Source organism: Charadrius vociferus, unplaced genomic scaffold (assembly GCF_000708025.1).
Source record: "Charadrius vociferus isolate BGI_N301 unplaced genomic scaffold, ASM70802v2 scaffold413, whole genome shotgun sequence".
Lineage (NCBI taxonomy): Eukaryota > Metazoa > Chordata > Aves > Charadriiformes > Charadriidae > Charadrius > Charadrius vociferus.
This window is the reverse complement of record NW_009647738.1, coordinates 1,621,789-1,634,152: the sequence shown is the minus strand read 5'-3', so window position 1 is coordinate 1,634,152 and position 12,364 is coordinate 1,621,789. Positions and strand designations below refer to the sequence as shown.

The window sequence follows — 12,364 nt, the reverse complement described above, 5'->3', positions numbered from 1 at the left end:
GAGAAAGGGGGAAGCAGAGGGGAAAAAGTAAGACCATCTGCACCCTGTGAGGAAGGAGCACCTCATGGAGTGGTGTAGGGGGGCTGAGCCATGCACCCACTCTGCTCTGGGCAGGGCATTGACTGGGAAGTGGAACTGCATCTCCCCAGTGCCCCACTGGCATGGGGTGTGTGGGGGACACACAATGAGGGAACCCCCTCTTGCCTGCAGCAGGTCGGGGGTTGGAAACATGGCAGGGAGGATGGAGAAGATGCGGGGGGTGGTGGGGGTTCTCCAGCTTATCCCACCCATGCCCGGGTGGGGGCATCCAGCACTGGTTGCAGCTTCAGAGCCAGGCAAGGGGATGTGAGGGGTTGAGAAGGTTTTGGGGTCTGTGAGCTAGACGGGGCGGGGAGGCAGCTGCGTCCTAGACCTGCGTGTGGCGGGGCCGGGAGCTCCCCGGCGTCCCCCCAGAGCCAGTCCCTGGCCTGTTTTGCTGCCTCTCCCCTCCTCACGCCCTCCTTCTTGGCGAGGCTGCTCCCGGGAAGGGTCCCCGGAGGAGGAGCAGAAATGGGGCGCCGGGTGCCCCCAATTACTTCGGCGGTGAAGCGTGCCGCCGGCTGGCCCACGAAATGTGCGTGCTGACAGGCACACTGGGGAGCATGGGGTGGGTGCGAGGTGCTACCCGGGACCCGGAGGAGAGGGGTGAGCTGGCGGAGGGTGGGATGGAGGAGGGGGCCGGGGAAGGACAGAGTGGGGACCCACTGAGTGCTGGTATCAACCTGTACGAGGTGCATCGGGCAGGGGGGGACTGCGGTGCTGTGATCGCACTGCGACCCATCATTGTCTGCTGGGACATTGGTGTCTGCTCTTTCCTTTTTTGAGCCCTTGAACCTGTGCAAATTCTGAGCTCGCCGGCGGTTCTTGGCTTGCTGCCACGAGAGCCCACACGTGTCTTCGTGTGGGAGCTGGAGCATCATCCCTTGTGGTAACACCACCCCGGGAGGAATGGGGCAGGACGGGTGATGCTGGGGGCTAAACCTGGAGTAGCTGTTCTGCAGGAAAAGCCCACATATGTGACTTGAGTTTACCTGCGCTTACTTCAAAAAAAAGTTGTGGCAAAGCCCTCTCCTCTCGCCTCATCCTTCCTCCTTGTGTCTTGAAGACTGGCTTGAGAAGAGCAGTTGAAACAAGACCATCTGCTGAATCACCAGAGGACAAAACTGTCTGCAATAGTTGACTCTCTTGCTGGGTTTCCAGGTATTCCTCCAGCACAGTGGGGTGATAAATCCCCCCCAATAAATCCACGTAAACGAGGACCAAGTTATAAAAAAAAAATCTTTATTTCATGTACCAGGATTTTTTTTTTTTTTTGTCATTTTCTCTTTTTAAAATTTTTTTTCTTTTTAACAGTCTGAAAAAAACCCACGAAATAAAGAAAATGGAGGTCGGTTTCTTGTACTGGTTTGAGCTGGACATGAGCAACACCCTTGGGAAAAAGCCCCCCCCGCCAGCCCCCGACTCCCGTACGCGCTCTCCCCTTCCCACCGGCCCTAGGGGCGTGCTCGGCCCTGTGAATGCTCCCCGGCTCCGGGTGGCGTCGGGCAGGCGAGGGCAGATGGGGATGGAAACCCCAATGCTGCCCTCCATCTGCGTCGGGGTCTGGGAAAACGGCTTTAACTTATTCCTTGGGGGGCATCGTGGGGGAGGTGATGGGGGGTTGTGGTGTTCCCTGTGAATCTTTTTTAAAGGGCTGGGGGGTGACGGGAGGGGATTTCAGCGGTGTGGGGTGGGGTGTCTGGACACCCAGCCAAGCCACTGGCATCCTCTTCTTGCCCTGTGATGCTGTTTTTGGGGGTGACCCCCTCCCTCCCATTGCTGCCCCCCGACCCTGCCCTGTAGCGGGGAAGGGGGGTTATAGCAGCCAAGGGGGGTGGGTGCAGGGGGGTGCAGGGAGGATCAGGCTGCTTTTAAGCAGAAGCCCCGCTGGGAGCCGAAGCGGGGGACTGCGCGGCTCCTAAAACTGGAGCAGCAGGAACGGGGACGGAAAAAAAAAAAAAAAAAAAAGCTGAAAAGTGGGTCTGAGCTGCCGAAGGGCTCGGCGGCCCCATCCTGCAGACCCTTGGCCTCTCGCCTGCCCAGGGGCCCTGCCGCTTTCAGGGAGCAGCCCCCAAAAAGGGGCCTTGTCCTTGCCCTGGGCTGGTTGGCAGCTCATGGGGTGTCACAGGGGCCCCCGCATTCCCCTGCCACCGCCTCCCCTCCCGCCTGTATCCCCCCATCCTGGGGGGAGCTGGCTTAAAAGTGGTTCCTGGCCTCCCCGGCACCCTGTTCCCCCGGCACGGCAGGGAGGGAGGGGGCTGTGGCCAGGCCGGGGGTCCCAGGGCAGAATGGCGGTGGCCCAACTCTCCTTGACGCTGTGGATGAGACCCCCCCCCGGCGAGGGAGGGACGAGGACAAAACCCAGAGGGTCTGGAGATGCCCAGCGGCTTTGCACCTCTGCCTGGCATGGCTGCCGGCACTCGGGGGGCTCAGGCCCGGAGCGGGGGGCTCCCTAGGATAGGGGCCAGGGGGGGTACATGTGTCAAGGCCGAGTAGCCATCGGCCAGCTTTGGGTCATGTCAGGCTGACTGTGCCTCGCCATGCCCCCACATGGCTGCAGACCCATTGGTGGGACCTAAGGAGGGGTTCGGGCAGATTTGGGGGGCACCTGGCTGCCCAGGAGGAGCCTGCAGAGCATTCACAGGAGAGCGGGCACATGCCTGGGCACACGCGTGTGCGAGGAGGGGCACACGTGCGCACCGGTGCTGGCCCCGCCATCGGCACGCTGCTCTCGGCTTTGGCCTCAGGTCCCCGTCCCCCACCACAGCAGCAGCATCCTGAAAGGATGGGGTCCCCAGTGCCCCGCCACCAGCCCCCCACCCTCTGCCTGCGCCTCCCACCCCGCTCCCCGCTGCTTTTTTTCTTTTTCTTTGTCTTTTTTTTTTTTTTCACAGTTTAAAGCTGGAGAAAACAAAAATGAAAAAAATACTATCCGTTTTTCTTGCAAGTAAATCCACTTATTATATTTACATTTATTTATAGCTGTTGTTTTATTAAAAAAATTGCCACTTTTTTTTTTGTTAAGAAACCTTTTTTTGTCCTTTTTTTTGTGTCTGTGTGTGTGTCTTTATTTACTGTGTCTGTTTGCTTTTTGCACTGTCACCGTTTAACCCCAGGGTCCCCAGGGCGGCGGAAGCAAGGACCCCCCCTGGGGACACTGCGGAGGGGTGGCTGCATCAGCTCCCCAGGGACAGGAGTCACCCTTAACCCCCACGGACCTGCTGGGGACGAGCAGATCGCCACGGATTCTGGGGGAATCGAGCAGATCCCCACGGATCCTGGGGGAATGGAGTGGATCTCGGCTGACCCCAGCACCCCGGGATCCTCCGTTACCGGCCCAAAGACACTGAAGTCGCTGCTGGCCGAACCCCCATCCCCTGTGCCCCGAGGAGCCCATGCTGAGTTAAAGGTAAGTGGGAAACAAACCGTAAAATTAAAGAATAAAACCCCCCAATATCCGAAGAGCTGCCTCTTCCTCCTCCTCCCACTTGATTTATTGTCATTTGTTATTTCTTGGTTCCCTTTTATTTTTTTTAAGTCTGTTTTTATTAAATGTTAAAATAATGGTACATGGGAAATCATGCATTTTCTTTTAAATTTATTTCTATTTTTTAAATCTCTTTCTCTCGGTTTTAAAGTTTTTCTTTTTTTTCCTTTTTTCTTTTTCTTTTTTTTTAGAGAATTTTTTCACTGTTGTCTCTTTCCTCGCGTTTCCTTTTCATTTGTTTGTTTGTTTTTTTGTTCGCTCGCTTGTTTGTCTGCTTATCTGCTTGTTTGTTGGTTGTTTTTTTGTTGGTTTTTTTGTTTGTTTTTTTGTTGTTTTTTTTTGTGGATTTTTTTTTTTTTTTTTGCGTTGGGAAGGTCCCCACCCCCCCCAAGGGGCGCTTCCATCTCCTCCTTCACACCCCCCTGCTGCCCCTTGCCCCCTTCCACCCTTCCCACCCCGCAGCCCACCCCATCTCCTCCTGCCCGCTCCTGCCCCATTTTCAGCTCCTGGCGACGGCTTCATACCGGGGTGGTCCGGCGGTTGGCTGTGTTGGTGTGGATAGAGTCCTTGTTCTCTTTCTGGATACAGTTGTGAACCTGGAGGAAACTGTTATCCCTGTCGGAGTTGTAGGTGGCGGTGGGGGTAGTGGTTGCCTTCAGTGGGTCCCTGGTCAGGGTGTACATCGAGATCTCTGTTGATGGGAGGGTGTTGAACCCTTTGATCCCGACGGGAGAGGCATCCCTGGAGTGTGAAGGCTCGGTGGAGCGGGAGCTGGAGCGGCTGCGTCTCTGATAGCGGTACCGGTAGCTGGGGATGCGGGTGATGGCGGAGGACTGGAGGTAGTCCGTGGCACGAGCATTGGCACGCAGCTGTTTGTGCCGGTCTATGAACATGTGGACGGCCAGCACTCCCACCATCTCAGCTATAATGAAGGACAGGGCCCCGAAGTAGAAGGACCAGCCGTAGGAGTAGCTGTTCTTCTTGGAGTCACTCTTGGAGGGGTCTCCAGCGTTGGCTGATATGTATACGATGATGCCAATTATATTACTCAGACCTGCCAGCCGGATGGTGGGGGAGGGAGAGGGAGACAGATGTCAGGAGTGTCAGACATGGTGATGGTAGGGGCCGTGGGGTTGAGCCCCTGCGCCTGGGAGGTGGGGATGGGACAGCCCCCAGCCACCCGTCCCTTCCCGGTGGGCAGCTTTCCTTGGGAAACCCGGGCAAGACCCTCCTTGCGTGACTGCGGCATCCCTGGACTGCACTCCTGGCTGGTCCCTGAGAGATGCTGGATGGGAAACCCTCTCCCTCCAGCAGCTCCCAAGCAGCAGGAAAGCCCCTGCCTGCAGGGCCCTGCTGCCTGCTTCTACCAGGCGAGCAGACAGGGCAGAGAGGCATCCTTGGGAGGCTGCTTTCACCCCGAATACGGCTCATCAGGGCTGGGAAACACACGTGCTCCTGCCTAGGCAACCCTGCAACCCTGCCTCTGCAGGATGCCCCGGCTGGGCTGCCCCCACCGCCACCCCCCAGAGCCCATCTCCGGGGCGTCAGGCCCTGTGTATCCCTTTACCTGCGGACACAAAGAAGATGCCGGCACTAAGGATGATGTTGTGTCGGGTTTTGTAGAACTCGCTGGCTGCAATGCAGAGTCCACCCATGAAAAGCAGAATCACACTCAGGATCGGGAAAATACTAGAGGCTCTAACAGCCCCTGTGGAGGAGAGAGAGAGAAGGGCAGAAAGAACAGCGCAGGTGTGAGAGAGAGGAAAAAGGGGCACAGAAATGGCGCCGGGGCGAGGGGACAGCGGGATGCAAACACATTTCATGGTGGGGGCAAAGGGGAGAGACGGAGGGCAATGTGTCGGGGAGGGAGTAATTAAAGGAGGGATAAAGGCATCGGGGGATGGAGGGAGGGAGAGAGAAACAAAGTGTGTCAGAAAAAGAGATCGGTCCGAAGCAGCTCTCCCATGCCCCAACTGCTGCCATGAAGCCAGTGGCCCAGTGTGGGGAGAAGGAGGGGGCTGTGGGGCTGGTGGCTGAGCTGGGAGCCTGCCCCGTGCTGCCTGTCACCCCCTCACACTGTCTTTTCCTCTGCTTTCAGGGGGACTACAGGTTGGAGGGGGAGCACTGGCACCATCCGGCTTCTCCTCCTGTGGAGCACTACCGCTCGAGCCCGCTCTTCAAAGAGCAGCAACCCAAATGCTTCCCACAGAGCTGCTCAATCTCGAATCCTCCCAAAAGGGCACGAGCATCTCAAGGAGAGATGTCTTTTTTTTTTAGGGCTGCGAAGGAGCTCCTGGTGCCGTGTGCTGCTCTGCGGCTGCAGGGAGGACTCAGAAGTGAAAGTCTCAGCCCTGCGTGCTGAAACACGGGGTTTATCCTAGTGATTAAATGACTGGGCTCCTTCCAGAGGGCAGTGATGGGTTTGGATGTGCCAGCTCCCACACACGCACTCTCTCCAGCAATCGATATGGGAAGAACTCAGCCAGCAGAGGGCAATGGCATAGATGCACGTATATGTTCATACGCACATGTAAAACATACCCTAAAGCTTCTGGGGGGACTCTCTCATGTTCATGCAGCAAAAGGCCAGGACTGTGTGTATGCACACCCGTGCACACATTCACGCGTGCTCACACTGCTCGTGGGCTGTTCAGTGGGTACCAACAGTCTGCCTGAGTTCGTGTTGCCAATATTCATATTTTTTAACTAGGAAGGCCTTCCCCCGTCCCTTTCCAAGAGAAAATAAGCTGTTAAAGTGTGAAATGGATCCTTGCTTGATAAAGAAAGGTATCAGATGGGCTGGTGCAATTCTGCTTATGGAGCAAAGATCTGGAAGGGGGGATGAAAGCTAATACCTCCTTGCCTGCAAGAATGAACCCTACTGAATCAAGCGCATGACTTTTTCCCTAAGCGGGCCAAGACGGTGCTTCAAAGACCCTGTTGGCATTGGGATCCTACCAGGCACAAGCAATCAGCTCTTTGAGGTGGGCCCTAGCCCACTGCCTGTGCATGGGCAATGCAAAAGGCAGGGAGAAACCTCTCTTGCCTGCTTTCCAGTTCCGCCTGGCTGTGTTTCAGGGAACAGGATAGTGGTAATAATGATCTTAATAGCTTCTGGAAAGCAAGGCGGGATTTGACAATGTGAAGCTTAAATGGCAGTAAGCAAACATCAAGCAGACATCCACTCTTCAAAGGGTTTCTAGAGGGATGCTTGGTCAGTCCTGAAGCCTGGCCCTGACCACATCATTTTTATCTGGGTCTTAATTCTGAAATTCACATCTGTTGGGAGAACACAAAGTTGCCATCTGACATGGGGAGCTGCGGGCGTTATGTGATGGGGGAGGACAGCAGCCTCGCTCAGCCACTGCTTTCTGCCCCTCAGGAGGACCATGCCAGCAAGAGAGGGACAGAATTTCATCCAGTCTTCCTGAGCCTTTGGTCTAAAGACAAGGGGACTCATGATGATGTTCGGGTGCTCCCTCGTATCATCTGCTCTTGAACTCGAGTGTCTTCTAGAAAAGAAATGCAGGGATGCTTCTTCTTCCTCTCTGACAACAGGCATTTGATTTCAAAAAGCCTAAGACACCTTATGTGGATGGCTGGCAGAAATAAAGTCTAAGCCCTTCTAGCCAGGCCATGGACACTGCCCCACAATCGTCCTGGTCCCCTGAATGAGGGAATCACCTAGTCTGATTCTAATAAACAACTTCCTAGCTGTTTCTGCCAGTACCGCCAGGCATCGCCCATGCAGAGCGCCCAGGGACTCTGGTTTGGCAGAAGCCCTGGGAAGAAGCTGTTCAGTAGGGTCCCTTTCCAGTCAGCAGAAATCCCACTTCCCTCAGGAGTGACCCAAGTAGTCCTTTATTGACTTGTCAAATCCCTCTTTGAAACTGGTTCTTTCTTAAAAAGGGGCTCTACCCTTGGGATACGATCAGTCCCTGATGTTGGGCCAGTTTTTGTCAGCAGATCTAGTTCCCTCTGAGGGAACAGATCCATCCTTCTTGAGACGTTCGCCCCCTTCCTCCGGCTCTTCTTTCTGAAGTGCAGCTGATGCTGCAAGCAGCTTCCTCGCTCCCAAACAACTCTGCAAGAGCTGGTTTGCCCTCAGAGGCAGCCTGCACAGGCGCTGTGCCAAACCGGATCAAACCCCAGTCTTCAGCTCTGCCATTCGGGGGCCATGCAGCGATTAAGAGACCAATGCTGCAGAAAGGCATCTGAAAGAAGCAATCTCCCTGGGTTATTTACAATTTACAGTGGATGAAGTACTGTTTGAGAAACCAAGAGGAAGCAGCATCAGATCTGCCTCTTTTCACATACAAATGAGCCTCACAGAGCCTAAATTATCTCTCTCATCCCTGCCTCAGGGCTGGGTCTCCACATCTGGCTTGGAGCACACCCGGATGACAAGGAGCTATTCTGAAAGACTCCCAGCCTTTGGAGAAACTCTGATGCTTAACCTTGGGAGGTCAAAAGCTCTTATCTCAGATTTCTGAAGGGAGAAGATCTCTTCTCCTGATGTCAAAAGGCATCGGGCTTGTGGAGGGAGGGCAGGATAGCAAGGTGGGGACCTAAGAGGAGGACTGATCCCTGTTTGGCTGTGCTAAAGGAAGAACAAGCTCCTGCTTCTGGGGCAGGTGGAAATGCTGACTTGTGATCAGGGAGGGATGACGTGGATCTGCCCTGCTGGCTGCTCTGCCTTCCCTGTCCCCACGCATGAAGTGGTGCAAGCTTCACCTGCACCTCCCAGGCTGGACTCAGAGCTCAGGATAGGTTCCCTTATGGAGATGCCATGTGCCTGGGGTACAGCACTTCTCCCCGGGGGCTCTGGGTAAGCACCACGTCTTCTATTCAAAGGGCTGTGACGGTCTTTATTCCTATTTCCCGCCCCATCACTAAAATCACTAAAACCAGCAAAGATCAGGTCTGCAGCCTCTGTAGGCAAGTGGTTTTGGGGAAACATGAAGACAGATATAGGTGCTCTTCAGACACAGTCCCACTAATTTCTTACATCTGAGGCAACTGGAGTATCAGGTAAGGAAATATAAACTTCCTCTGCTTTAGGATGACACACACACACACTCTCACACTCACACTGCCCCAGCTAGCCCACTCCTGACTTTATGCCCACTCAGCAGCTCTCCAATGGATTTGAGTTAAGACTCTGATTTATATTGTAATTAACTGCCGTTAATAAAAAATGCCACTGGTTGTTACTGTGAGTTCGAAACTTGCACTGTCTTGTGGGCAGGGCCCCAGGGAGGTGAGAATAGAGCTGGTTTTGGAGGGCGGCGAGGCTCTGGGGTCACCTCCTCTGGCCTGCTGAGCCTCACAGGTAGCAGCATCTCCACCACCCTACCTTCAGAAAGCAAAAGGCACCCGACGCTGGCACCTATGAGCCATTGCAAGGAGAAAAGCCTGCGGACTTACGGAGGAAATATTCTGCTGTATCGGCTTCATAATCTGCATCCTCAGGGAAGTGATCGATTTGCTTACACAGACCTTTAAAATTCCCTAGGGAACAAGAGAAAAAAAGAACAAATGAGAACACCAAAACCTGCCTCGCAGGAACAGCTGCCCTCTGCGTAGCCCTTTGTGCCCACCCTGCCTTCCTCCCAGGCAGCACACCCACGCCTGTATGGATGCCCATTAAATGCCCAGGTACTCTCCTCGCACACTCTTACATGTATCTCCCTCTTATTTGCACAGGAACATGGGATTCACCATCTGGATCCAGCCTGATGCCCACTTAGCCCAGCGCCCCTTGCTCAGTGATTGAGAGCACCAGAGGCTTTGGCCGGCAGGTATGACTCGCGCTGCAGATGGATGGGAGAGCACTGCCGGCATCCGAGGGAGGTGGGATGGGAAGAGGAGCCAGAGACTGGGTCATGCTGTGAAGCACGAGGGTCAGGGTCCCTTTCCTCAGTGTCGACTGGAGTAACTGTGGGTGTCTGTGTTTCACCTGGCGTGGCCCCGGTGGATCCCAGCAGTGCTGTGTACGGCAGGGTGATCAGGTTTGAGTGGAAAAGTGTTTATTTCTCTCAGCTGTGAATTTGCTGCCTATTCGTTTCATGGGCAGGATACATGCCGTTGGTCTGGTGCGGTATGAGAAGAACAAAAGCTCTTAATCTACTTTCTCTGTGTGGCTGCTTGTTTTTGCATACCTTTATCAGGTCACCTCTTGTGTTCTCTCACAGACTAAGGCTACAAGAAGCTTGGTGCAAGTGTGTGTATGTGGCTCAGCAGCAAAACACCCTTCCCACTGGGGGAACAAAATCTTCTGCCGTAAGTGAAGGAAGCTGGGCTGGTCACCCTCAGTTTTATCAGGCTGGTTTACGTACAGCGCCTTCTGTTAGCTTTAGTCACGGGGCACACATTTTCACACACTTCATGACCAGCAAAGTGATCCCAGGAGGAGGCCAGTGATATCTTCCCAGTCTTTTGTCATCTGGAATGTCTATCAGGCTCTTATTTTCATCATTCATGCCTCTCTTCTCTTGAAATTAGGAATACTACTCCAGAGATCCGTGTCATCATCATCACCACTGTTTGACTAGTATCTCAAAGGATCAGCTTGTTCATGCTTGTTACGGGGGTGACCACATGGAAGGCAATTTCATTATACCTCCTGGGGTTCCCCCAAACTTTTTCTCCCACCTTCCCTTATGTTTACCACTGGGCTCCTGCACTGGCTGGCCATTAACATGGAACTGGTGGACATAATCTGTTCAGAAAGGAGTGTCCACATGAGGTGTATGGATAGGCATAGTGCTCCCATGGGCTCTCTCATCAGACATCAGCCACCAAAGTGGCTCAGCCTGACTGATCCCTCAGCAGAAGAGTTTGAAGCCCGAGTCTGGAGAGTGGTAAATGCTGTGGCAACCTGGGAAATCTGGCTGCCACCCTGGTCCTGAGTCCAGCTGCTGGACCAGCTGGGTGTGCAGGGAAAGGGGACAATGAAGCCACCACACTTGTTGTTGCCTCTGAGAAGGATTGCTTGTGAGGAATCCAGAGCTCTTCCAGGCCAACCCTACCCAGGCTGAGAGCTGCAGGGATGATGTAAGGTCCCTGAGTCATGTCTTGGAAGGTTTATTCCAGATGAATTCCAATCATCTTTCAGGTATTTGGGAATAGCTGGAAGAAGGACCAAGCTCAAAGAATTCCCCCCTGAGTTTCTTCTTGAGGCCAAGCCTTGCTGAAGCAAGGTTTGGGATGATTTGGGAGGCAGTGCTGAGCAAATAGCTGTAGAAAGCAGGCAGGTGGGTTCCTCTAGGTCAGCCTCCAAGCTTGTCTCCTTTTGCATCCAGTCGGGTTGTGTCTGATGCTTCTGAGATACCTATTGCCTTTAACTACTAGTTCAAAGCGCTTCCTTGAAGAGGCTAGAGACAGCAGAGAGGAGTGTGTGTGTATGTAAGAGGTAAGTAATAGGAGAAGAAAGTAGGAACAAAGCCTCTCCGTGTACCTCTGAAGTGTTGTTCCCACATTGAAACTGTGGGTTATGAAAAGAGGTTATTAATCACCCATCCCCAATCCAGTTACCTCGCTCAAGAAGTGTCTGCTTCTCAGCCATGGCTCTTCTGGAAGGAAAGCTTCATAGCCAAGCAAATACCCTTGCCATGCTCCCCACCCTGCTACTTGCCCTCTTAAATTCTTGTGAGGAAGGCAGATACAGCATGAAGGGGGCCCTTTCCCTTGCTTGCCCCTGACTGCCCACCACAGATGAGCATCTCATCACTCTAGTCCTTTGGCTGCAGCCCCTGCTGTACAATGCACATGAACACTCCTGCTCTCTGAGGCACGGGGGAAGTCTCCAGCCTCAGATTTCAGCTCCTTGCTCAGCAGATCCTGAACATTGAGTGCCTCCTGCCCGTACATGCTGGGGGGCAGTCAGAGCCTGCGTGCATCTCCCCGGCGAGGCTCCCGGCACACAGCCAGAGCCCCCCAGTTGGAATCAGCCAGGGAGAGAAGGGGCACTGCATCTGGAAACCCCCTCACTCTGTGCCATCCTTTCCCTGCTTCATGTCTTCTCCCTCCCTCCGGCTCTGTTTCTTGCTATATTTGAACCTGTTTGATTCCTATGCAAAGAATTAAGCTGCTTGGGAAAGATGCTGCATCTTCTGTGGGGTGGCTTTTATATGGACTTGGGTGGGATAGCTAGTTAGAGGTTCAGCCGCTTAGGCAGGGTGAGGGGATGCACAGGCTCTTTGAGAATCTGCTTCTGGTGCTGGGTGCCCGAAAGTCCTTGCTGATCTGGCTTAGCAGGATGCTTGCTCATCGGGGTGTCCAGCCTTGGCTCGCTTAAAATGCTGTGGCATCGAGGAGCGGCCCTTCACCGCAGGCTGATACGCCGCGCCAGGCTGATCCCCCTCCTTGGCTCAACTCTGCCGGGCTTCATCAGGGCAGGGTGGCCATCCTTCGTCCCTCTTCAGCCCCTGCTTTGCCTCTGCTCAGCACAGAGTGCCGCGGTGCCGGATGCTGACTATTCGCCTGTGCTACCACACCCTCTCCTCCAGTGCCTCCTAGCTCCTTTGGGCAATGGATGGGGAAAGGATGCAGAATTTAGGTCATTAATGCGCTAGCTGGGAATAGAAGAGAACAAGATGCAGTTTTTGCTCTGCCACAGGCGTGCTGTTAAAACCACATCTTCTCTCTGCCTGGGCAAAATGGGGGTGCCGGCACACCTCAGCCTCGTGCCGTACGGGGATGTGTTAAAGAGGGCATGGTGTGGGTGCACTGGCGCCAGCGGCACTGCAAGCCCGCGGCATCGGTGAGTGGCGGGTGGCGGGGGGGTAGCCAACCGCG

The 12,364-nt window shown here is 54.4% G+C and overlaps 1 protein-coding gene across 2 annotated transcripts in view; it reads right to left on the bottom strand.

Moving 5' to 3' along the window:
• Positions 1-3,810: 3,810 nt before the first annotated feature.
• CACNG2 (calcium channel, voltage-dependent, gamma subunit 2) overlaps positions 3,811-12,364 on the bottom strand; it is a 52,593-nt gene continuing 44,039 nt past the window's right edge. The window contains exons 2-4 of one of the 2 annotated variants that reach the window (XM_009881864.1): positions 8,993-9,076; positions 5,133-5,273; positions 3,811-4,619 (exon numbers count right to left, since the gene is read on the bottom strand). In XM_009881864.1, the coding sequence (XP_009880166.1) occupies positions 4,084-4,619; positions 5,133-5,273; positions 8,993-9,076 (761 nt within the window). In that variant the 3' untranslated portion in view covers positions 3,811-4,083. The remainder of the gene's footprint in view (positions 4,620-5,132; positions 5,274-8,992; positions 9,077-12,364) is intronic. The other variant, XM_009881865.1, reaches the window with a different exon arrangement.